General features: G+C 35.4%; 1 protein-coding gene across 1 annotated transcript in view; it reads right to left on the reverse strand.

Moving 5' to 3' along the window:
- STIM2 (stromal interaction molecule 2) overlaps positions 1 to 23,943 on the reverse strand; it is a 170,434-nt gene that overhangs the window by 16,770 nt on the left and 129,721 nt on the right. Inside the window, exons 4-10 of the mRNA XM_057547393.1 lie at positions 16,568 to 16,679; positions 12,477 to 12,592; positions 9,388 to 9,565; positions 8,687 to 8,864; positions 3,986 to 4,153; positions 3,198 to 3,298; positions 2,715 to 2,953 (exon numbers count right to left, since the gene is read on the reverse strand). Of these exons, the coding sequence (XP_057403376.1) occupies positions 2,715 to 2,953; positions 3,198 to 3,298; positions 3,986 to 4,153; positions 8,687 to 8,864; positions 9,388 to 9,565; positions 12,477 to 12,592; positions 16,568 to 16,679 (1,092 nt within the window). The remainder of the gene's footprint in view (positions 1 to 2,714; positions 2,954 to 3,197; positions 3,299 to 3,985; positions 4,154 to 8,686; positions 8,865 to 9,387; positions 9,566 to 12,476; positions 12,593 to 16,567; positions 16,680 to 23,943) is intronic.

The following is a 23,943-nucleotide window of genomic DNA, read 5'->3' on the forward strand; positions in this document are numbered from 1 at the left end:
TACTGTAGTTGACTCATATTAAACAGTTTTAGTGAATTTATCTGTATATACACATGGAAATTTTCTAAAACATACTTTTGACCAAAAAGAGTTGCAAAATGATACCCACAATTTGATAACATTTATGTACATTTTTTTTTTAATTTTTTTATAGCTACTTTATTTATTTATTTATTTATTTTTGGCTGTGTTGGGTCTTCGGTTCGTGCGAGGGCTTTCTCCAGTTGCGGCAAGTGGGGGCCACTCTTCATCGCGGTGCGGGGACCGCTCTTCATCGCGGTGCGGGGACCGCTCTTCATCGCGGTGCACGGTATGTACATTTTTAAACAAACAACAATTGTATCTATTGTTTATAGATACAGCTGCATGTAATACAAGTAAAACAGGTTTTAGAAGATATACAACTTTAGTAGGAAGGGGAGGAGATGTGTTTTCTTTTTCAGAGAAAAAGAAAGACGAATAAAGCAAAATGTTAAAATCTGTTTATCTTTGTAGTAAATGAACAATTTATTTTCAGTATTTTTAAGCATATCTGAAGAGCTTTATGCTAAGAAATTTTAAATAAATTGCTACTACAATCCCACTATGAATATTTAGTAGATACTATAAAGGTACTGGGAAAACCCATACAGAGCTAACCTTTGATAATATTTTCTCTTTTTTATTTACACATAATTAAACATAGACAATATTATTCTGTATATGGTTTTATAATCTTTTACTTTGCTCTTATCATACCACAGGCAGGTTTCCTTGTCATTCCTTCACTCTTAGACAATTTACACATATCCATGGTGCAGATTTAAAACTGCTTAAAAGGGTATATAATGAAGAGCTTCATCCTACCTTAGACCCTAGTACTACTGCCAAGAGTTTATTTGTCAGGTCCAGAAATTATGCTTTTATAACTAAACAGAGTGGAGTATTACTTTTGTGCCAATGGGTGGAGACAGAGCTCTCAAAGTGTAATCTTTGGCATAAGTTATTTTTCAGAGATAATAAACTTCAGCATTTCTAAAACATCATACTGAATTTTAAAAAGTTCAAATTTCTCTGTGTATCACAATCACTAAAAAATTATTCACATTTAGTGATAAGTGTTTTAATGCACATGTGGATATCCTGCCCCATCAAAAAGTACTTTAAAAAAAAAAGTAAAGAAAAAACTAGTTAATTTTAGGGAATACATATATGCACACTTCTGATATCGAATAATTATGGTTTCTAAGGAGGAACTGCAACTTTAAAAAGCTATCATTTTCAAACAAAATCATACACTTATGAATCAGTGTTGCATATATAGTAAGCTTAAGGGCACATAATTCAAATAAACGCAAGTTGACAGTATCCAAACAGCAGAGCTAGCCCATATCTAGATAAAACTTTGCAACCGTCACTATCTTGCAGCATGGGGCAAGTGAAATGATTGAGGTCACATACTTCCCAGTATTCACTGCACTTACAATCTGTCCTCTCCCCCTTCCTCTTGTAAGAGTTTAGTGTCTCACCAATCTGCTTGCATTATCTGTCTGCCATTAAACCAGATAATTAAAATCACAGAAATGAACACACGCACATAGTCACTGATTAATTATTTGCAAACTTAGGGCTTTACTTCATAAAATTGTTTTAACATTAGAACCCTTTCTAAATCATAACTTTAGGAAAGCTGTAACAATTGGACAGAAAATTTCAAACTGCAAAATGTTCATATATCATGATTTGTGTCTCAAAGACTCAAATTTCTGTGTAAGTTTTCAACTGATGAACGATTAAATTTTGCTCTCTATTCTTTGGAATCTTGTCCTAGCTATACTGTTTCAAAAAGGTTACAAAGATTGGGAAAATGAATCAGGCAAGAAATAATAAGGATAAAGCAGTTTTTCAAATGATTTCTAATACAAGAAATATACCACTTTAAATTTAAACTCTCTATAACTTTGCAAAAATTCCAAATATTTATTAATAAATTCTACAATTTATTAATAAAATCTAAAATATTAAAATTTCACCTTCCTACCAAAATGTATTCTTTACACTGTAAACATCTTCAAAGACTACAGCATAACAAAGCAATTAAAATGAAAACTGTACATGTTAAAACCACCTTTGGGAGAAACTCCACTTTTTAGCAACAAAAAAATATGTTTTCTAAATATAAACGCAATTTAATTTTGTGTAAAGGTGAGTGGATTTAGTGCTTTATGAGTTAAATACAGCCAGATAATACTCTTTCAATAAAAGGAGAGAATTGGAAAAGCAAAACAAAATACTATGAAACATGCCTACTGGGAAGGCAACTCAATTTAAAATAAATCGACTGGCTCCAAGTCACACAGTTGGTTAGTTAGTGGCAGAGCTAGGATTGCAACTCAGGTTTCCAAGGTCTTCCTCTAATTTTTAATTTCTACTATAGATTAAGCTGCCATATGAAAGGATGTTTTCCCTCAAAGCTCAGCACTTCATTCATACAATGACTTAGCATGTATGATGTGTTATTATATATGTGTACATATATATATGTATGTAACACACACACACACCTCATATAGTATGTCAAACAGTAAATACAATGATCAACAAAAAGAAAAAAGAGAAAATGAAGAATTAACACAATTTTTATCATAGATTTCAAAGCAAATGATTCATAAAAGGCATGGCAGGAAGTTACTTTTAAAACTGTACCAACTCTCTTTTTTGAACTCACCACTTACCGGGAAACTGTGACACTATTGGGGGTGTATCTTCATCTAAATCATCAACTCCTCCAGCAATGGGATAGGGTGGAATGGAGACTCTGGGCATCACCACCCAGCTGTGATCAGAATAAAGGGAAGAGGTGAGGCTGGGGAGTCCCGAGTTATGGGCTATCTGAAAGCCACAGATCTTCTCTATCTGTTGCCAGCGAAAAAGTCGTTCTCGTAAACAAGTTGTCAACTCAGAGAGAGCTTTCCTGGAAAAGCCAATATAGGAATTACTTGTTGCATCAAAGAGTCTTTAATACAGCACTGAAAAAGGTCAACTACATGAACAGACCAAGGCAATTAACCAATTTCAAGAAGAAATTACCCCTTTTCAGAATTAGTATAAATGATATAATAGTACATGATTAAATGACAAGTTAAAACATAAATTGCCTATAAATTACACATTTCAACATAATAAAAATAGACAGTTAGTGACAGTAACATTCTTACTTTGCTTCCAGAATTTTGTGGTCTACCTCATCTAGGGAGGAGCTATGTGCAACATGCAGAGTCCCAAAGACTGTGCTTCTCTTCTTTTTAATTTTCTCTGCCTAGAAACCCAAAGAGAGAAAAATAAGGCTAGGTTTGGGATAAAATACACATATACTAATAAGGTTTATTTTGTTTTGAATATATTAATAATTATAAAATCAATGGAGAATTATTAGCCAAGATATAGCCCTATTTTCCAAAAAAGAAAACAAATGAGGGAGAAAACGTGCTTTCCTAAGCCACACTTTGTTCTGGAGAAATTTTTTCCCTCATTTCTATGGATCAGAAAGACCTGAATCTTCTATTTAAAACTAGGAGAATAACATAAACTATATCCTACTGTAATGGAGGTGTTAGTGAGTGCACTGAGTTTTTTGTTGTTGTTGTTTCACTAGAAATCAGATTAAGACTCAATAATTTCACACAATAATTAAGAGTCAGACATTAATTTCTAGTAACTCCTAACCTGAATCAGATATGAAGCAGCAACCTAGAAGAGAAAAGCTCCGTATAAAACATTTATGATAATGATATAGTAGGGATGATTTTTAAATGATACTAAGGTCATTCTGAAAGGTATGTACTTCTCTTAAATAAAGTAATTTTACTTTTATGAGAGTCAATCTATGCAATAAGTTCCAATTCATGAAAATAATCTGCGATACTAAAAATTTTATTCAGATCTTTGTATACCAACTGGTTAATCCCTTTAGAAACGTAGTACGTTTTGCAATATAATAGAGTACCTCATCCTTAGCAATAGCTAACTGCATTTCAGCATTCTGTCTTTTAATATTGTAGTACTGTACTTCTACTTCATGCGTCAGCTGAAGCCATTTTTGAAGTGCATCTGGAACAGACCAGCTGCTTCTGAGTTCAAATTCTTTTTCAGCCTTTTTTAGAGCCATTCGAACCTGGGAGGGAGGTAGGAAAGAAAAGGAGGAGGAGTGGGAGAGGAGGAGAGAGAGGGAGGGAGGGAGGGAGGGAGAAAGAGGGGTAGAGGAAGGTGGTAGAGGTTAGAGAGAGAAAGAGAAATTTCTCTTTTTAAAAGATATTTAAACTAAGATTTTTTAGTACCAAAATTAAGAGACAAGGCAATTTGAATTATGCTCTTTGTAAACATCTTTTTAAATCACAGTCTAAAACAATATTTCTAACGTTAAAACTAAAGCTGAAGTTTTTAAGTACCTCTTAAACTCACTAAGCAAGTTTGTAAAGCCAGAGGGTGAATGGGAGCTTACATATATCTTAGGTTGCAATATTGCATTTTTATATTTTATAATAGCCAGACTCACTGAGAGACAAAAACCCAGGGCATGTACAAACTGAAATGGACTACATTTTTTGTATTTTTTTGTTTATGGACAGGATACGGAGAAGTATCCAAAATAGGGTGAATACCTGTTCTATTACCCCTTCTAATGTTCCCAAAAGACCTTGCTGTAGCTACCTAACTATACACTCATTTTTTAAAGTAATTATACCATTTTTTAAAAGTTTTTCAGACATCTTTATGGCCAGTTATTTCTCATTGTTATGAGCATATCTGCCTATTATAGTCTGTTTTATCACCTCTATTTAATTTTTTCCTGCTTCTCACATACCAAAAAGTTGATAAATTAGCATTTGCAGACCAAGTGTAAATTTCGAGAAAACAGATTCTGAGTGAGAGTCTTCTTGATTTTTCCATGGGAAACTATGAATAGCTTCAGTGTCAGAATGTGGAAGTTTTTCTTCTAGCCGCCCTTTAGGGGAGCCAGAAAATAAACAGAAAACTAAAATGCTTAGTGTATGAGATGGTATAAAGTGCTAAGGAAAAAACTCTTAAGGAAAGTCTCACTAAGAAAATGACACAGAATAAAGAGGCAATCCATTGTAGGAACGATTCACTTAAAAACTAGCAAGAGCTCAAGCTAAGGATGTATAAAGATGCATGATGGAATTTATGAAATTACATACACACACTCAAGACCTTCAGACAAAGTGACGAATGAACTGTGGAGCATCCTGTTTCTAGAGCACCATAACCGCAAATTAATTTTCCCCACAGTTAAGTAAAGCAACTAACACTTCATTCCTAAACTAACGTGCAGAAGAACGTTCGATCTGATCAAACCCAATTTATTTAAATAAACCTTATCATGTGCCAGAATAAACTAAATTAGAGTATTAGACACAAATTTCTGATAAAGAGAACAGCTGCCAGGAAAAAAATGTAAAAGGTATTTTTTAAAACTCTAAAACTTTTTTAAAGTTTTCTAAAAACTTTTTTTAAAACTCTAAAACCGTCAGACAGGAAGTAAACAATTCAAAATACAGGTATTAACAGGAAGGGTAAAACAGGACTTACTCACTTAAGACAAATCGTAAGCAACACTTGCCTGACGCGACTCCCTGTGCAATGTGCTTGCGACAATACTGCGCTTAATAAGACGGTTGGCGGAGCTGTATGAGGTCCCTGCTAATCTCTCCAAGAGAGAATTTGAGCTCAGGTCCTGTGACATGGAGTTGTATATAACACTACAAAGTGTAGGTCACAGGCCCTTCTTCTCACAAGATTTTAAAGCTAAAATTTCTATACAGTTTTCATTGCCAAAGATGTATAGAGAATCTGAACAAATTCACTCGTGTTTTTCTCTTTAACCATAAAGATTTTCCTGAATGTTATATCCATAAATTTATTTCCCCCAAACAAGCGCAATAAACACATTTAACACAGAATTGATATAGTTCTAGTATAAACTGAGGCTGACCAATGTTTTGACTGACTGTCAAATAATGTCTCAAAATTTTGGAAATTCTGACCTTCCAACAACAGCAACTATTTTCTCTGCCATTATTCTTAAGTTTATCACTTGATCTGAATTCCAACCCTCAGTCTAAATTAACATTGTTATTTACAGGGAAATAGATGTGGTGAAAATTGAGTAATTAATAGGTTTTACAAATGATGAATTATTAAGTTGTTTAAAAATACAATACTTATTTATATAATTTTTGTGTCTTAGGAATAAAACAGCAACAAGTGAAAACATGACATCACAGAAGAAAGTCTAAATATCTGAAAACCTGGTTTCTGGACCAACTTTATGATTTATTACCTCTGTTTCCTTCAGCAAGTTCTTTACTTTCGGAGACTTATTGTTGCAGGTACAACAGAGGTACTATGACTTGCCCTAACTTTAGGCTTCTTGAGACTTTAAGAACAAGATAATTTATGTGCAAAGTATTTAAACCACACAAAATATAAAGCAGTACTATTATTCACCCAAAAGCTTTTGTTTAACAGAAAATAACATTATACAAAATATGTACCAGGTCTTCCTGCCTTCTAACTTTGAGAAGTTGATTACCCACCCGACAAGATACAGTAATGCTTCAAACTATGTGGAATTGTGGATTATGTGACATTATATGTAAATTAATTTCCCACTTAAACTTACTTTTATAAACAAAGCTTTTAATAGCAGTATGGGAAAACACGGACTTTGGAATAAAACACATAATCTTGCCTTTTGCCACATAATAGCTGTGTGACCTAAGGCAAGTTATTTAACCTGTACACATGTCATCTGTAAATCAGAATAATGTCTATGTATAGTGAGGATTAAAATTTTGCAGTGACGTGCACAGCATAAAGTTCTGGCACAGAGTAAGCACTCATAAAATTGTGTTTCTTATTATTGTAATCATGTTGGACAGAGTTCTTTTTAAATACCCAGTTCTCTCCTTTAAACCACCTCTTACTGACTCAGGATCTCATTAGGATTATTACGTTTGTGCTGCGACGTAGTACCATAGTAATCTTAGGGTCTACTAAGGTATGCAAGGTCTCTATGCCCCAAACCCCAGACGAGAATATTTCTGATTTTGGGGTCCTTCTTTATATTGTGTCTTTTTTCCGTACTGTGAAATTTTACAGGCAGTTTCCTGTAAAATACTGCTACCAGTTTATGTCTCTATAGAAGAATCCCCACTATTGCTTTCTGATTTGTTCTTTCTCACCTGCAAAGTTCAGAAAAACAGCTAACAAGCTTTTTAATTTATTTAGTACTGACTGGGAACAACCAAGAGTTGAAGTCTCGGTGGGAACAGGCACAGAGTTCTCACAGGAGTAAAGGACATAATATCTAATTCTTGGACACAGTATAATTTGGCTAAGCCTTTTTTGTTAACTCCCTGGTTCTTTACTACATTCTATATAGACAAGGTCTGCCAGGTAAATAGGACCAGACTGCAAAATAGGTCTAGGAGTCAACTTAAGAGAACAAACCCCTTAAAGGGAAAAGACCCAAAAGACAGGTATCCGGGGTATGAGAGAAAGAACAGTTAACTGTTAACAAAAGAGATAGCTGCATTCAGTCAGACAACTCCTACCAAAATGACAATCTTGAAGGAATTAGTAATGCACCCTGAACATTTCCTCCTGAATTGAAACTGAAACTCATCCATTACATAATTCTTACTTAGCACTTGATTGAGAAGACAACAGTGCATAAAGCAAAGTGGGAGGCAGAATACCTAGGTTCCTGGCCCTGCTTTACAACCGAGTCACTCTCTAAACTTGAACAAGTTTTCTTGTCCTCATTTTGTTCCTCAACTTCTTTATCAGTAAAGAAAAGGTCAAAGTCAGAAGAAGGAGATGAGACCACGGAAGCAGAGGTTGGAGTGACATGCTTTGAAGATGAAGGAAGGGGCCATGAGCCAAGAAGTGTAGGCAGCCTCTAGAAGTTGGAAAAGGCAAGGAAACAGATCCTCCCCTAGAGCCTCCAGAAGGAATGCAGCCCTGTAGGCCTATTTTAAACTCTGACTTCAGGAACTCTAAGATAATAAATGTGTGTTGTTTTAAGCCCCTAAGTTTGTGGTAATTTTTAACAGCAGAATTATAAAACTAATACATCTGCCTATAATTAAATTCTCCCAGGACCTCCTCGCCTTTTCTGAAGGATTGTGCAATGCCTGAACTCCATCCTGAGTAAATGCATAGTAGAAGCAGATATTGAAAAGGACACCTTTTGAACAACTTCAGAATTTGTAGCAGATTATGTTCTAAAGCCATTTAACAGGATTCAAATGGATGTTTAATAGAGATTCTTAACATTTGCAGAGAACTTTAATAGTAGATATACTTTACTAGGTTACAGTCAGAAACTGAAATATACTACAGTTGTTAAATAAACATCTTCGATTCACTCAAGACAATTAACATGGCATGGGATAGGACTTCATGAATGAGTGAACATGAGGGTAACTTTTTCTTTTAGTTGGTACTTTGTTTTTTGCTATATGAACTTTGACCAATGCTAACAATATAGACAGATGACTCTTTTATTAACTAAGGAAGAGCATATGATGGAACTAAATGTAGGAGATTGAATGAAACCCAAAAAACTCCTCAGGGTAGCAACACAAATATCCTCACAAATACTTTTTTAAAACATAAATACCTGTTCCAATTCCTGCTCTGCATACTGACGTCTACTCAATTCACATTCAGCTCCCTCCCTTAGCTCTCTCAGCCGACAAGCCTCTTCCTTTGCGTAATTGATTTCATCCATCATTTTGCGCTCTAGATTTTGCTTTTCTACAGCAACATTTCTGTTTTCTTCCTGTGCCTTTTCAAGCCTTACAGAACAATAAAAATGAAAATTCCTCACCAAAGTTTCCAAAATTTCATTATCTTAATGAAGAATAAATACGTATCAAGCAATAGGATACATGTTTCAATCAGAATTCACAGCATTTTCTATTAATCTTAAATTTGGACAACAAAAACATCAGGTAGCCTAGTATATAGCTATTTTGATTTATCTTGAGCTAAAAATACAGGATATAGAAGGGAAACACTCTTCAGGAAGAAGCTTTTAAGAAATTCATAATTATTTAAATCATGTTAAAAATAAAATTTAACTTCACTTATAATTCTACCTATATTTGCTTTATTTCCACTGGTCTTCTGCCCATTTATGCCCTAGTGCATACCTTTATAATAAAGTTGTGATTATGACAATATGATACTTTTCTAAAAACATGAAATGGAACTCCTGATGTATGTACCAACCTAAATATAAATGGTAAGCATATGCCCATATTACATATTCACAAACTGTATCTTCCCACAGTTTTATAGTCTTTTTTACCTACTCACCTCTCTTGTAAGTCCATGAGACTTTGCTCTGCAGTTTGTAGACTCTCTAAGTCTTTCATCATTTTTGCAACATGTTCTTTTGATGTCCTATTCTGCGTGTAAGCAAACCAGCACCCGCCAACACCAATTACTATAGAAACTGTGAGGATAAAATCCTTCATCCAGTTATGAGGAGGGCCTACGAAGAGAGTTACAGATGGTCAAGTTAATCTTTGAGTATCACAGAATCTCAGTACACACAGCCACTTATTTTAAAAAATAGCAGGTATCTAAAAACAAAACAAAATATGAAGATGTCCCTCCCATACACAAGTTCTCCTCAAATAATCAATGTGCTTATTATAACTACCTGATATACTAGACCTACAGGAGGGCAGTGATAAACCCACAGGGATGCACCATGTCCCTGCTGCTACAGGAGCTAGTGACGGAATTCCTGGGGAGCTCTGAAGAAGCAACAGTATCTCCAATCACACAGAGAGGATGGTCCTCTGTGGGGTGAAAGGAGTCATGAAGAGTATCACCATTACCAGCTCCCTTCCTTCAGACAAGTTAGGCAGGGGTCATGCTTTGATACACAAACTGAAATCCTAATCATTCACCAAAAAGCAATTTCCCAAGCACACAGCCATGTAATGAGATTAATTAGTGATTCTCAACCAAGAGTGATATTCCCTCCAGCACACATCTGACAATTTTTGCTTGTCATAATTTGGAAGGTGGAAGTAAGGGTGTCTGTTATGGGTATCTAGCAGATGAAGGCCAGGGATGTTCCCAAACATCCAATAATGCATAAGACAGTCTCTTTCCTGCCCCCAGTCTGGCGGTAACAAAGAATCATCTAGGAATTATCCAGCCCGGGGTGTCAATAGTGGCAAGGTTGAGAAACCATGGGTTAAATGATCTTAACTAGTAACGTTTTAGGTGGTTATCTGCCAGAGAGATCTGGGTTACTAGAGGGAAACATCGGGATCGCCTTCCCCTGTGGCACACCAAGCGTGACAGTAACCCCCGACATTTTTTCTAAAGTCAGGAGCCAGGAGCCAGGAGCCAGGAGCCAGGCCTACTGTCCTCAGTAATACAAACCACAGCAACCGCTAGTCAAATAATTTCCTAGTTGATCTCTGAGTGTGGAGGCTCAGTGGGGGGAGACATGATAACTAATACAATATAACATGTTATTTGTTGAAAAGAGATACAGTTTTTCAGTGAAAAACTGCCGAACTGCCCACACCTCCAGAAGCAAGGAGATACTCTGCATGTTTGATGAGATGAAGAGCTCTATAGAAATGAAAAGTTTTCATGCTTACAAGCCTAGCGTTCGTATACGTTTACATAGTGTGATAAACAGCATGTTCTATGCCATAGACCCTCAGTGTTTCATATTTCAAGAGTGCACGCCCTCACCTATAGTGAAAGAGGTTCACTATTCACTCTTTGGCAGAAGGCTAAAGTCTCAAAAGGATTTATTTTTATTCTGCCTCAGACTGAGAGGTTCAGCTTAGGCTCTAGTCCAAACACAAGCCTTGTTTAGGCTGAACTAGAATCACCAGGAATGACAATAAACAGATGGACAAGTCTCAACTGCACAATAAGTGCCACAAACTGGAAGAGATTTCAGTGAAAACTCCTTTAAAATGTATTTCTGTTCACTTGACACTGCTAATTTTTTATAAATCTAATGTGGGTGTTCCAACTGTAGGGCTCATTCACTCAAATAATAATTCTAAGACAAACACATTAAAAAGGTAATGCATCATTAACTTCTAAACTGGTTTGTTATTAAAACATTTGTTTTCAACATTCTTTGAGACTAGTTTGGTTTCTTTTCAAATGATAATACTGTTTGGCTTAGAGAGTGGTTTGTTCTTGGATTAATAAAATATAAATATTCCTGACCAGTTTGTATATAGAGACAAATTCTATAGTTTAATTCCTATTTTCACCAATCATTCACATGAAAAAACTAGATCGAATCTCACAGAAGACAACCTCCAATAGATTCAGTTGAAAACTTAGGATAAGGAAAAGGTTAGAAAGGGTATCATCTTTATGGAATGCTTGGCATTTCAATAGTGTTCTATTTCATAGGGTTTGTAATTTCCACCAACTCTCACAAAGGGGAGTTCCAGCTGTTTCACCAGCTGCCCTTTTAGCCTGAGCCAAAAAAGAACCACCAGTAAAGTCATGGAATCCATCCAACCACTCCAGTAACCCTTTATTAGCAGGGGCACCCCCAACATGGTATCATAGAAACCTGCAAGTCTCTTAACTTCAAGAACTGAGGTAAAATTAACATTAGTTTCTTAATTTATAATTTGTAAAAGCCATTTTTCTTGGATTAATTTTGTTATCCCTTTTTACCTTCTGAAAAATAAAATATAATTCCTCTAAAATGTGTACTCTTCAAACATTTTTCCCGCAAAGCTTTCTGAAATTTGAAATTAAATGAAGTAAACATATTAAACTTCCCTTCTAGGAAGAAAGTATTCCTCTCAAGGTAAAGAAGAACAAGGTTCACTTCCCTTACAAATATGACAAAGCGATTTCTTAAATGTTCTTCTTTAGAACAATCAAGTAACATTCTCCACCTTGTACTTCTGCCAGAATAGTCTGTTACTTTGTACAGTTTCAAGCAGACCTCTAGGGCCTCTGTTTTTGATCTGTATCTTAAAAATCCTTTTCCTGGTAATTAATAAAGTCAACTTAGGATTTATTACTTCATGTTATCAAGATGGTTAGATTGCACCTTTTTTTTAAGGACTCTTCAGTGAATATCCAGCTATAATAACATCAACATTAAAACTGCTGTCAAGAGCTTTAAATCTAGAAATTTAATTCTAAATTATCAACTAACATATAGTTTTTACAACTTTCTACATCAGTAACCAGCTTTGAAAATTCCACACTCCGTATTTCAATGACAGAAAATCTCACCCTACAAATCTTTTAAGATAGTATTACATTTCTTTCATAGCTAACAGAGGATTCTTCTTGGTCTACCACCTTTCTTACTTTTTCCTTCTTTAAACAACAATGGATGATCTGATTATTCTTTCGCACCATATTTTGGGAGAGAGAATACTAACGCGTTAGAGGTCCGAACAAAACCACATCCAGCGCCTTGAGCTGAAGTTTCTGTCTGTGACTCCGATCACTGATTTTCAACTGAGAGATCATAAATGAAGGTTCATGCACTGCTATCCTGTTCATTTAAAAAATACACATATATTAAAAATATTACTAGTATGTAAATTTAAATATTTCAGCAACATATTTAACACTATACATATTAGTGATGATTACTTTAAGAGCTCATCCATGTGCAATTTAACACTTTATTAACATGTATCGAAAACCTTTTCAGTGAAAACTCAGCAGTGCAAACACTCCTGTATGTTAATAATTTAGTTGCTATATTGATGTTTTTGTTTTCTATGGTTACTTTATGCTATAACTTAATATGATTTATTTATCAAATTCAAAATATTTTATAATCATTCATTACCTCTGCCATTTTACTATCATTTCATAAACAAGAAAATTGTAAGTAATTTACTGAACATAGCAGACTTTTAAAAATCATCCTCAATTTAGATCATATTGCTTTTCTTTATAAATATCTTTTAAAACAGCTATACCTTTACATTCTAATATTTAAACTATTTAAGCAAAGTCCACTGAAGTCATAAATGGGAAGTAAAAAGTCATCACTGGCTGGGGGAGTAAACTGAGGGACTGATGTAGTAAGAAGTATTGAACCATTTCATTAGCAATGAAGAAAGTATGCAGGGTGCCAAAAGGCAGAGGTGAAATAAGGAAATAAAATCACTCCGTTTTGGACTTCAAATCCAAGTATCCCAGTTGTCACGATTTCTTATCAACCAACTATGATGCCAAGAAGGATCTTACGATACAAAGTGTAATAATAATAATAAAATTGTTAATAACAATGACGATTACAACAAGCATGTACTACGTGCTGGGTGCTGTGCCAAGGGTTTTTAGAACTCAAAGAACCTATAATATGTGTAAAATTGCCATTTTATAGATGAGTAAACTAAGGTACTGCGAGGCTGAGTAACTTGCCCAAGGTTACTAATTAGTAAGAAGTAAGGCAGGGATTCAAACCCAAATGTGTATGATCCCAATGACTGTACTCTGAACCACTACATTTTATTTAGGAAGATTTCAGGTTACAGAAATCCGATGAGGTTTCTACAAAACTTCAGAGAGTAAAGAACTCTAACTTGCCCTATAGAAAATGCCTTCCCTCATCATCTCTGCAGGTAACCTTTTGTGTATGCTCCTGTTACATCTTCAATATGACACTTATCAAAGTGCTTGAAGGCAAACTATGCCTCATCTCTTTATCCCCAAACCTAGCATGGTGCTTGGCAAAAGTAGATGCTTGATAAATGTTTATATAACAGATGAATGAATGCATGGATGGATGCATGAATGAATAGCAATACTATCGGTAGACTAAATTTAAGACAGACAATGAGATGTAGTAAAAAGGAAACTATAAAACAGAATTTTATGCAAAGTTCTATATGAGCCCAGAGGTGGAAGCAATTCTACCTGAGTGGGTGAGGATGTCAGGAAAGTTCACACAGGTCTGAAAGGAATGAGGAGGCATGTGTCAGGTGAAGAGAGCCTTAGTATAAGCTCTGGTAACAAGAATTACAGAATATAGAAAATACAATAAAAGGCTTAAAGATAACCATGACATAAAACTAACATAATTTTACCTACCTACTGCAGATGTAACAATATTTTAATGCCACAGAAAGGAAACAAAATAATGAATTATTGTAGGTATGTGTACATCTGGAATGTGTAATACATTTTCTTATACATTCTTATAAATAGCTCTTATATCTACAGTTACCCTACAAAAAAGTTTAAGTTCAAAAGTTGTGAAGTTAATTTCTATTACCATATAAAAGTTAAGCTTTTAAATGGACTCATCTAATTTCTATTACCATATAAAAGGGGCTTGATGAAGGCTATTCCAGTTTTCCTTTCCCCTCCATTCAAAAAGCCTCCAGTGGGCTGACCTGAAAGCCGAACTTCCACATTTATAAGCTTTTCTTCTGTAGTAACGTGTTCACTATTTTTAAAAAACTGATCTTGATTAAGTGTGTGATGTTATCTCAACAATTCTACCAGAATTTGAGGTTATCTCTGATAACCTTTACTTAACCAAAAGAAAAAAGTGGCTATAACATTTATGGTCAAAACATCAAGCAGCCTGGGACTTCCCTGGTGGTGCAGTGGTTAAGAATCTGCCTGCCAATGCAGGGGACATGGGCTCTATCCCTAGTCCGGGAAGATCCCACATGCCACGGAGCAACTAAGCCCGTGCGCCACAACTACTGAGCCTGCACTCTAGAGCCTGTGAGCCACAACTGCTAAAGCCCGCGAGCCACAGCTGCTAAAGCACGCGCACCTAGAGCCTGTGCTCCGTAACAAGAGAAGCCACCACAATGAGAAGCCCATGCACCTCAACGAAAAGTAGCCCCCGCTTGCCACAACTAGAGAAAGGCCACGTGCAGCAACGAAGACCCAATGCAGCTCAAAAAAACAAACAAAATCAAGCAGCCTATTTTATTTCATGTTGTTGTTATATAAAGAAACTTCCCAAAAGACAGGATAAGAAAAATTCTATATGTTCCAGGGTAACATAAACAACTTGAAAAACCCTAATCCCATCAATGCTCTACTATCCTGTTTTGTTTTAACTTAGAAACTTGTCTTATTTAAAAGCAAGAACTCTATTTTATTTTTTTTCCTTCTTTTCAGCATCTAGTTGCACCATGAACATACAAGACACTTAATATGCACTTGTTGATTTGACTCTTAACTCCATAATTTCATCATTTTAGTCATGTGCACAGTAAAATCAGAAATACTGATGTTGATTTTCAGAATACATTTAAGAAGATATGAAAACTTTCAACTTGATCCAAAATACAAACTTCAAAGCAACAAATGCCTCTTATTTAAATAGGATGTATAAGTAAATTGATTAGAAATAAAATATGCATATAATAATTAGATAGCATTATTAGAGATTTTTTTTGGTACAAGAAACAATCTAGGTTGGAATGGAACATAAGCAATCTCATAAGGGTCAAGTTCCAGTGGAATTATGCAAATTTTAACATTTAAATCTTTAACGATTATTAGGTTAACTAATGGAATTTTTAAAACATAATTTAGAAAAGTAGTGACAATTAATTCCAGACACCTAAGGAATAAATTGGCATCCTATACTTTGGTATCAGATCTATCTGTGTTCAAATGCTACCTTGGGCAAAATATTTAACTTCTCTCTGACTTGGTTTTTTCAATCTGTAAAATGGGGATAATAATACACTGTACTTCATTTTAACCATGAAGCTTATATGAGATAATATACAGTACCTCTATGTAATATACATTCAAAAATGGTTGTTATTATTTACAGTTTATTTATTAAACTTCATTTTTTTGAGGTTTAACATATGGTCACTAAAATTAAGTGTTGTTATTAAAAGAATACCAATTAAGACTAAGGATCTGTACATTAATCCATTCAAATAGGTCTTTTCATAAAGGTGGACCCATATCAAATGAATAAGCTTTTGTCACATTTACAACGGGGTCAGAGGTTGGCCCTTTGTTTTTTGGGGTTTTTCTATTGTTTTTTTTTTTGGCTGCATTGGGTCTTCGTTGCTGTGCATGGGCTTTCTCTAGTTGCAGCGAGTGGGGGCTACTCTTCATTGCGATGCACGGGCTTCTCATCGCGGTGGCTTCTCCTGTTGTGGAACATGGGCTCTAGGCGTGTTGGCTTCAGTAGTTGCAGCACGCTGGCTCAGTAGTTGCAGATAGCAGGCTTAGCTGCTCCACAGAGGTTGGCCCTTTGATGTTATCTAAAAAAGATGTAGTTGACCTACCTTCTAATTTTCAAAATTACTTTCCTTAGGAATAAATATTTTAAAAGGCCAGATTATTTAGGCAAGAAAAATTGGTTAAAGCTTGCAAATTCACACTGTACAGATATCAAAGAATGGATATATTTATAATATTTTCTTTGAGCACTGAGCCACAGAAGTAACTTGTAGATTTTGCTTTGAAAAGTAACATTATTCTCCAGGAGTACAAAAAATACATTTGAATAATAAAGACCCACCTGGGAAGCGTTGTTCCTTTGACATTATTGTCTCTAAAATTCTTCTCATATTGGGGTAGTTCAACAAATTCTATCAACCACTGAAGCGTGTCCTCAAGGGTCCAATTATGAACTGCAAAAGATGAAAAGAGAAGGAATATTTTAAACACATCTGCTTTCAGAATTTATATAAATTATATATATATTTATATACATACACATATGTATAACAATACTATAACTTAATTGGAAATAAAGATGTTAGACTGAATTTTCAATTCAATTCAATCAATAATAAGTACTACAATAATATGTAGCATTCTATGAAAAGCTAAAAACAATGGAGACATACCTCCTACCCTTAAGGGCTTACAATCTAGAACAGAGAACACACATAAAGGAAAAGATAACAAAATATTAACATGCTTAATTCTAAAACAAGCATCTATGCAAAGTTTGAACAGGACGAAATAATCCACTATTTCCCTGGTTGTAAACTTACCAGATATATATTTATTCAATCATTCTTTCATTTAGCCATCCATCCATATAATACTGTAAACCTGAGTATCAGGTTCCATTCTAAGCACTGGGAATATGGCAGTAAAGAAGATGGATAAAGTCCTTACTCTCATAAAACAAATTCTTTTGGGAGTTGGGAGGGGCAATTAACAAAAGGAGTAAGAAAAGAGGAGGAAATTTCAGATAGTGATCAGCTATTAAGAGAGAAAAGATGGCAGGGTAAAGTCTCTCTGAGGAGCTGTTACCTGAATTAAGACCTAAAAATTGCAAGGAGTCAACATTGTGATGATCTAGGAGAAAAAATAATCCAGACAAAGGAGAAAGATGGTGTAAAAACCTTAAGATAAGGAATGAACTAGCTGTGTTTGAGGGAAAGAAAGTAGTCAGAGGGGCCAGGTCAAAAAATACTTTCAAAAATTCTGGATATTTTTCTAATTTCAATAAGAAGAAGGAGAGGTAAATAATCTATGTTTTTAAAATATCACTATCCAATGTGAAGAATGAATTGTGGGAGACAAGACTGAAAACAGAGAGGAATAAGGAGACCATTCCTTCCACAACTGTCCAAGCAAAAGGGGTTATATTCCCTTGGACTAACGTGCTAGTAGAGGATATGGTGACAAGTGGTCAGATTCAGGACATATTCTGGGGAAAATGCTTTCAGATGTTCTGATGAAATGGATGGGGTCTGATAGCTAGAGGAAAGCCAAAAAAAAGTACGGAGAGTGCTGCCACTAACTGAGATAGGAAAGAATGAGGAGGAACAAACTGGGGAGGCAAGTAGGGGCAGGTGATAGAGATCGAAAGTTCTATTTTTAGACATGTTATGTTTGAAGTATGTATTAGATATTTAAGTGCCGATATACATACCAGTCAGATATACAAACCTCAAGCTTGGGCAAGAGTGAGGTAAGGAACAGAGATATAAATTAGAAGTCATGGGCATATAGATGGTCTTTAGACTAAATGAAATCACCCAGAAGAGTTGAAGATAGCTGTTAATGGATTCTAGAAGATTGGTTCTAAATCATGAAGAAAAGAATAGCTAATGTCTCTTCTCCTAGACACTTATTTTGAGTTAAGCCCTTTAATGCATTTTTCCCTTTAAACCTTTAAAAAAAAAAAAAAAAACTTATGAGGCACTAACATGATTATCTCCATTTTGGAGATGAGAAACTGAGAAGTTAACGGGACCAAGATAGGAGTAGCCGAACTGGATCTGAACCCAGGCCAACTGACCTCAGGACCTGATTCTGCACTACTCTAAGAGCAATAATATTAAATAATAGTAGAGATATAAGCAAGCAGTTAAACACTGGAAGCAACTCAGACATTTCTGTTGATACTTGAAGAGTAGGAAGAACAATAAGTTTATCCAAAGGAAAGGATGCAAATGTGCTTGAAAAAAGAGCTCCATGTTCGTCTGCATTTCATCTGAGGGTGTGGAGAAACAAAATGCTTATAGATCACAGAAAAGGCCAAAGTAGAGTGAAGAAAACAAATGAGCAATAAAAGCAGAGATGGGAATCCATCTGTGATAAATCTGAGATAAGATCTTTCTGATTATGTTAGCAATGTTCCTTTTTCATTAAGTGTTCTTTAGAGGAAAAGCTTAACTAAATCATAAACAGAAAATTAACAAAAATTAATTTTTAAGTTACATATGATATTTGATAATTTTATACTGAGACAAAGCTTTGACTATTTTTTTAATGAGCTCTCTTTCATGTGTTCCTGCCATAAGCTTGGGCATGTGCCTGAGGCTGCTGTATCCGTTTAGCCAGATAACTTAGAATAAATATCAGACAAAGGTTCAGGCCCTGGGTGCTTTCCACTGAATTTAATACATGCAAAGTAGCCTTTTTATCTTAAGTTTCTTCCTATCCAAGATGAACTGCATTGAGAATTGCCTTGCCTTGACTGCCAAGAAACCAACGGTGCAGCTGCACCTCACACACCCACACAAAAACCTCAGCCAAGAAAACAGGATAAGATTCTCTCTGTCATTTCTATGGCTGTTCAGCTGATCAAAAGCAAAAGTCCCTGATCTAAACACTCCAGTACATCAAAATAGTCCCTCAATTCCCAATGAACAGCAAAAGCACATTTACAGTGGATTTTTTTCCCCACCAAACTTTCCCATTTCAAAAATGGGAATTGAGGGACTATTTAATTCACAAGCAGTAACATAATCCCAGTAGAATTACCTTTTGTTTCGAAATAGAAGCAGAAAATAGTAAATTACAATTTGTTACTTATGATTTTCTCAACAACCAGAAATAGATTCTGGAAATATTTTCAATTTTGAAATATAGAAAATACAGAAAATTCTAATTATACCAGGACGAAGGTGAAAAAGTTTTAGACCCTGGTAGTAGAAAGAAAAGATAGAAAAGAAGAAAAATCAAATGAAAAATAATACATGTTTAAAAGTACACAAATCCTAGTATTACTCCGTCTAATAAATAGAATATTATAGTGGTTCTAAAGTAATTTTCTTTTCACGGAATCTGTAAAACTCCAAAATTCTAACATAGAGCACACATTTTACTTTGGTGGGGGGGGGGGGGTTTAATTTCTTCTTCTTGTGCTATTTGGTTTCTTCGGTGATGCCTAGTAAATACCTTCACTTCTCAAGAGCAGGAGCTGTATTTTATATTAGCTTTCTCTGCTCCAATTACAGTAAATTGTCTTTCAATTCTTAGGACAGGTAATACTATGTCCTTCCTCAGGGCCTTTGCACATGCTGTTTCCTCTTTCCCTTTCTCTATCCCTCTGACTCATCTTTGCTTGTTTACTTTGTTGAGCCTTCATGTTGCAGTTAAAGCTTTAATTCCTCAGGGGAGCCTCCTCAAACATTACTATATGATCATGTATCACTCTGTACTTTTAGGCATAGCGTTTAACTAATTATAATTATTTATTTGTATGATTATTGTTTCAACATCTGTTTATAACCACTAAAGCATGAGTTTCTTGCTCACCATTCTAGCCCTAGCACTTGGTACACAAAAGGCACTAAACAAATTATCTATTGGATCCTCCTGAATAAACGAAGTAGAGCGTGTTTAATTGAGAAGTATTATGAAAATCTATTTTCATGTTTTAGAAAGGAGATTCAAACAGAAATAGGAATTTGTCTGTATGACAAATTTTTGATGGCAAAGGAATTATTCATTTAAGAATTATCCATAAATCAACTATACTTCAATTTTAAAAAGTAAATTAAAAAAAGAGAATTATCCAGTTCCTTAGTATCTGCCTCTCACTGCTCTTTCTTTCACATGTGCTGTTGCTAAATACCATTCCCACCAGAGGGCAGGCAGAGGAGGATATGATACTCCTTTAAAAATATAGATTTTTAAAATCTATCTGTAAAGCTACAGAAATGTCAGTTTCTACATTGTTAACTTATATTGTTTCTGCTAGAAATTGTGGCCAGTGCCATAGGTTGGTGTCTTTGAGTGATTTTTGGCAATTTATTCCAAGACCAATAGAAAGAACTCTGGAATTCAAACAGACCTGATTCTAGTCCCAGCTGTGTCACTAACTCATTGTGATATCATAGCCAGATTCTTTAACTGTGACTCTGTTTCTCAACACACACACAAAATAATGAAATTGAGCTAGACCATCTTTCAAATTCACTCAAATTCTGTTTTTATGATTTTGTTATAATGAACAAGAGATAACGTTTAAAATATTGCTAAACTGTTAATCTAGAACAGTAGATTATAGAATACTGAGAGGGAAAAAGTAACTCTAAGAACTTTTAGGACAGCAACAAAACTGTTCCTAACATTTACTACATGTTTATTAAACACCAGGAGATTTGCAAAACTTATTTCAAACCACCATTGCAACAACAGTTTTGAAGTAGGTACTTTCATCATCATACTGAATGTATAAGTTTATGAAGGTGAAGTTTTTAATTAGATTAAACAGATTACTAAATGGTCAAACCAGGTTTCAGACCAAGTCCATTTCTAGAATTGTCTACCATTGTACAATAACATTACCTATTTAGAGTTAGGTAAGTGGTCCTCATAATCAAATTAGGCACTACAAGTAGACAGTTTATGCTCCATACTTGAAACCATATATGCAGCTTTCTAAATCTGCCATATTCCCCCATGCCACTCCTTCAACCTGGAATGGCTTTCCCTTCTTCCTTCTTTGCCAGGCTTGCTCTTCCTTAGCCTTCAGATCAGGAAGTCACTCCTCCACGAAGTTTTCCCTATCTATCCATTTCCAGATTATAGTTGCTCTTCCTTGCTCCCCTGATCACATGTACCTGTATCTGCCATAGGATTTATCACATACTCTAATGTAATTGTCCGTGCTTGTGTTACCCTCTGGATGATGAGTTCCCAGAGGGCAGGAACTTGTTCTTTTACCTAACACAGTGATTATTAACACCATAATGCCACATTCCTTTGATACAGGATTTTACATTTTACTACACACTTTCACATACATTCTCATTTAACACCTCCAAACCACATCTGAGAGACAGCTGTTACCTCTACAGTCTATAGAGAGAACCTTATCCAAGAGAGGTCATGTAATTACAATGTAGTTACACAGCTAGCAACTGAACTCAAATCTTCTGACTCCAAGTTCACCGCCAATATAGGTGGCTCCTGATTTAAAAGAAGAGCTCACTATTTAACATTAAAATTCAAAACACATTTTCTCATAGAAAAAAAGCTTCCAGACCTACAGTACTAATAGTAATTCAAGAGTTAAACATTACATATGAGCAATCTGCTGTGGGTAACTGCGTTAATGGATTCAGGATTCCACTACAGGCATTAAGTAAGCATCACGGCCTACTGAAGGCCTGGAGGCAGTAACACAATAGCCCAATGGAGCTACACCAGTTCTTCATCATGGGACTGACTCCTAGGACTTGAAAAGGGGGCTCTAACAGCCTGAAGGGTAAGATTTCAAAGAGTCAGGGGATTGAGAGCTGGAGCAGGGCTCTGGAGCAAAGCAAGTAGTGTGGGACAGGGGAGAGTGGGGACAGGATGGTGACGAGAACCAAATCTCCAGGAGACGAGGGGGTGTGGGAGAACACATTTATGGATTTTTCACAGGAACACAGAGGCACTATGAGGACTCTCCTTTCCATGCCCCCTTTGCTGCTCTCTAAAGGGCTCTTTCTGTAATAGGGAATGAGACTCCTGATTCTACACCAAAACACTTCCTCTTTCCTGCCCTTCCTACTTGCTATCGTCAATGCCACCTCCATATAATTAGTTTGGACCAACACTTTGAAAAGTTGAAAAACAGTAACTGGGCCTCAGGGGAGACAGCAGTAGAATCTATAGTAATGGGGAGAATGAAGAGATAGTAAGGGCTATAAATACCCAGCAACAGAGAGGTAAAGAATCAAGCATTCCTGTGGCCACCCAGCAAAAGCAGCCTTCTAAAAAAGACTCATGAGCCATGCATAGGTACATGCTCAGTTGTACAAACTAGGTTATAAGTAGAAGAAACACTCCAACTGAAAGTGGTCTCTCCCTCCCCTGAATTTCTATAGTACTTACTATTTCTACCAAATGGCATATCATATGTGCTGCCTTATTTTGTAACAGTTTGCTTAATTACATCTTATGTTCCTACCATACTGTAAGCTTCCAGCAGCCCAGCATAAAGTTGCCATTTAAGTATTAGCTAAATATATAACTGACTTTTTTCTTCCTTAAAGAAGCTGTTTTGTTTTGTTTTTGTGCCTACTTGCTATCCCATAGTGGAATGAAAGACAAACCGTACTGTTTTCATGATATCCCATTTCAAAGAGAATCCCTGACTCCAAAAGAGGATCACAGAGACTTACAATGGAGGCTAAGGTGCCAGTTTATAGCCATGTGTTTGACAGTTGGATGAGATGAGAATTTGTGTGCTTTCAGTCCATCTCTGCCTTAAACAAATGTGACAGACAGGAACAGTGCAAAAGAGAAACTTCAGAGGATTTACATATATGTATTCACGTGCTCATTTCATCTGTAGAAGGCCATCTTATAAAACCAATGCACCCAGTGCACTTAGTCATATACTCGTATTAAGTTACAGGCCTAAAAATACAAAACAGCTTAGTGAAGTACCACGATGTAAGTTTTCATCTGTTGTATTTAATATTAAGCACATGCTGTCCTAAAAGGCTTCAAAGATGATTTGTGAAATCACCTAAATACTGTGAGGGAGAAAACTAATTTCTAATTAGAAAGCATTAGTGTGCATGTAGAGACATGTTAATAAAGCAGTACCTAACATTTTGTGAGCACTTGGCAAGTTCCAGGAACTGTGCTAAATGCTTTACATGAATTATCTCATGAAATCCTTTCAACAACCCTATGAACTAGGTTTTAGGAGTAATATTATAATCTTGGTTTACAGATCAGGAAGCTGAGTCTCAGAGAGTATGAGTAACTTGTCTAAATTCACACACCAAGTAAGCAGTGGAGATAGGATTCAAAACCACATCAACTTCAAAGCCCCAACTCTTAACCATTATGCACTTCCTCCTCCCCTCCCCTGCATACTGAGAAAATTTCAAAGCCACCGTCAGCTGTGTCACATCTTGTGTATAACAGACACACCATTTACATTTACTCTGCATTTCATTTCTTAATATCTCCTATTACTTTTTAAAAACTGCTATCTTCTAAATTTATGATAAAAACATTTGTAATGTTCTTAATGTTAGGAAAGCAACTAACATTACTTTAACAGTTTCTTTTGGGAAACTAATGTATTTCAAAGAAATCAACTTGTGATATTTTAATACAGTACCATATAGCTACATACAGTACAGTTACTACACACTTACTACTTTCTATTAAAGTATGAAAACTTCTTTATAAGTAACA

The sequence above is a fragment of the Balaenoptera acutorostrata genome, chromosome 5, assembly GCF_949987535.1.
Source record: "Balaenoptera acutorostrata chromosome 5, mBalAcu1.1, whole genome shotgun sequence".
Taxonomy (NCBI): Eukaryota; Metazoa; Chordata; class Mammalia; order Artiodactyla; family Balaenopteridae; genus Balaenoptera; species Balaenoptera acutorostrata.